Raw genomic sequence first — 2,758 nt, forward strand, 5'->3', positions numbered from 1 at the left:
TGGCTCAGTGTTTTTCCACAGTTCTTGGGGTGAAAGACAACAGCATCAAGTGGGTTTTCCCTTCTGCAAAATAATGCAAGCGCAGAGCATCATTTAAGGGAAGGCTGTTAAGCTCAACAGTTCTGCTATCAGTCCCCGGAGGAATTGCCTCTGTCTCCAAAATACTCCACCATCACTGTAAACACAAGAATTTCCAGCATACCCCCTGGCTAGGGAACACTAGGGCAACTCTGGTGTTTCCACTGTTTTGGAAATTAATCAGAGGGTGAAGGAACTTTGAACACAGAGAAGGACCTAAGCTGCCTTTGCTCTCCTTTACCAACACTATGAAATGCAAGTCCCGCAGAGAACTGAGCCTCACGTCCACACTTACTTGCAGACAGCACCAATGGTAAAGCCAGGAGGAAGAGAAGTTGGCAGGTCCTTCAAGGAGTGAACCACAAGGTCAACTCTAATAATGAGAGGAGAGCATTCAGTGAACAGGCGGCTGAGCTCATGTGGTGACCTACCAGAGGCCTGCAGATCACCTAAAAAAAGTTTAAACACACCCTGGGAATAAATTTGGAGAAGAGAGAGGAATTTCACGGTTTTGTAGCCAGAATTACTATAGAGTTCAACTGTTACTCCACAAAAAGCTACTTCACCTTTCTCTGACTCTTTTTTTCCCCTTAAGACAATGCCTTCCTCCCAGCAGCAATGTAAGACACTTTATAAACAAGCAAGTTGAATGAGGCAAGACAGTGGAGATGTTCACACAGAAAGACTCACTGTATCAATACGCATCAGTATGTTGGCTGGTATTACGCTTCAAACTGAAAATAACAGCCAGCCAAACTACAGGCTACCTGCTTCATCACATGGCAATTCACACATAATTGTAAATGCTCCAGTCTCCAGTATTTTTTCACCAGCTTCCCTGAAAATGCAGTATGATGTAACTATGTAGCAGAGAAGCAGAAGAATACCTTTGTTTTTAAATCTGCTTTAACTAAGGCAACACTGAAACCCTCCTCATGGTATTGAAAAAGAAAGAAAAGATTAAACAACAACAACAGAAAAACCAACCACAAAACCAAACACCACTAATCTCTCTCTGCTCCAGCAGGAACCTGCACCAAAGTTTTCTGTAGAGAGAAGTTGCACAGAATGCAGCACAACTTGTCCATGCCCAATTCTCCTGCACATTTAGCCTGCAAATGTTAATACATGTTAATGTGATGACAATAAATATGTTTTGCAATACGTTATCACCACCAAGCAAAGTCTTTTTAAAAGAACATACTCAAAAGCAGGAATCAAATGAGATCACATCCTTCCAGATGCACAGGTAATACACAAATCACAGAAGAAAAAAGCGTAACAGGGCAGACCAAGTGACACAACAACTCCACTTCAAAATACATGGTCTAAACCCAGGGTAGAAAGAGAAAAGAAAATTAAAAAAAAAAAGGACAGTGACTTATCATAGGATTTCTTTCTTAGCCAGAGAGGTACCAGAACAGAAGGAAAGCAGATCACATATGCAGCAAGCCAAAGATGTCCAAAGAGCACTGAATGCCAGAAGAAGAATAGAAAACAATAGGCTCTTACTCATTTCTTTCAAGTGCATTTTCCAGCTCTTTGGTGAAAAGGCTCTTCTCCCCAATCTAAACATAAATGGAGGAACACAGATCACAAAAGAAGCATTAGCCAATATATCATCAAATACAATTAGTTCTAGTATAGAGGAAGAAGAGATCCTTTACCTTAGAAAGTGCTGTATCCAAGATTTTGTCTCCAGTTGTTGACATGGCAACTGCTCAGAGACAGTACAGGTAAAACATGGGCTTAGGCTGAAAACATCTATGTAAAATGCTGCATGCAGAGCAGTGTCACACTACTGCCTGAACACAGACTCAAACTAAGCAGGAGAGCCACTCACTTCTAGAAACACTGCACTCAAGACTAGTGAAATTGAGACTTCCTTCACTTGTCCCCAAAAGCAAAGCAAACGGAAAGTGCACCAGCTTGGGGAAGAGCTGACCCAATGGAAACTGCCACAGTCTGTCTCTAGAGTGCCAGTAAACACGTATGCACAAGTTCTCTACAGTGCAAGGCTGAGTTCCCGTTATTCCCGTTGAAAGCCTTGAGCCCCAGAAAAAAATGTCCCTAATGTTCAGCGGGGTGCAGACAGAATGGTAGCAGGTTCACAAATGGAGCAACGTAACACCATCTGCATCACATACTCAGCACTTCCATCATCAAGAGCTTATAAAGTCCATCCTTTTCCCCTAGAAGAGACCAGCAGCAGCAGCAGCTGCTCAGCCATGCAACCAAACTGAATTCTCAGATAAGCAGGGTCAAATCCTCCTCCCGACTCCACACACACCTGTTGTGTACACGAAGATAACCCACTGGCTCCTGCTGCTGTCTGCCCCAGGGCAGCATCCAAAACAACTTACCTATCTCAAAGCAGAGGTCAGGGTATAGCTCTTGGAGCATCTTGACTACGCTGTCAGTCTGAATCCGGGCCAGCTGCAAGGAAGCAGAAAGCAAAGTCCTAAGGAAAGATCACATTGTCCATACAGTAGCTAAGGAGGCTTTGCCACTCTCCAACAGTCAGGCATGCATGACCAGTACAGTGTCCAGAAATCAAACCAATTTGAAATAAGTTGTCTCAAGTAAAATCACTCATATGTACAAACTCCTTGAACCATGTGAACTCATATCATAACCAGAGCACTCTCTTATTTGGTAGCAGAACAACATCTCCCCATGT

At 43.1% G+C, this 2,758-nt stretch overlaps 1 protein-coding gene across 1 annotated transcript in view; it reads right to left on the reverse strand.

Annotated features, from left to right (window-relative positions):
* Positions 1 to 2,514, reverse strand: part of HMBS (hydroxymethylbilane synthase) — a gene marked incomplete at its 5' end in the record, with an annotated part of 8,026 nt that extends 5,512 nt beyond the window's left edge. The window contains 5 exons of the mRNA XM_009082714.1: positions 7 to 63; positions 374 to 451; positions 1,591 to 1,646; positions 1,746 to 1,795; positions 2,442 to 2,514. Coding sequence (XP_009080962.1) covers positions 7 to 63; positions 374 to 451; positions 1,591 to 1,646; positions 1,746 to 1,795; positions 2,442 to 2,514 — 314 coding nt within the window. The remainder of the gene's footprint in view (positions 1 to 6; positions 64 to 373; positions 452 to 1,590; positions 1,647 to 1,745; positions 1,796 to 2,441) is intronic.
* Between the last annotated feature and the right edge of the window lie 244 nt (positions 2,515 to 2,758).

The sequence above is a fragment of the Acanthisitta chloris genome, unplaced genomic scaffold, assembly GCF_000695815.1.
Source record: "Acanthisitta chloris isolate BGI_N310 unplaced genomic scaffold, ASM69581v1 scaffold37790, whole genome shotgun sequence".
NCBI classification, from domain to species: Eukaryota; Metazoa; Chordata; class Aves; order Passeriformes; family Acanthisittidae; genus Acanthisitta; species Acanthisitta chloris.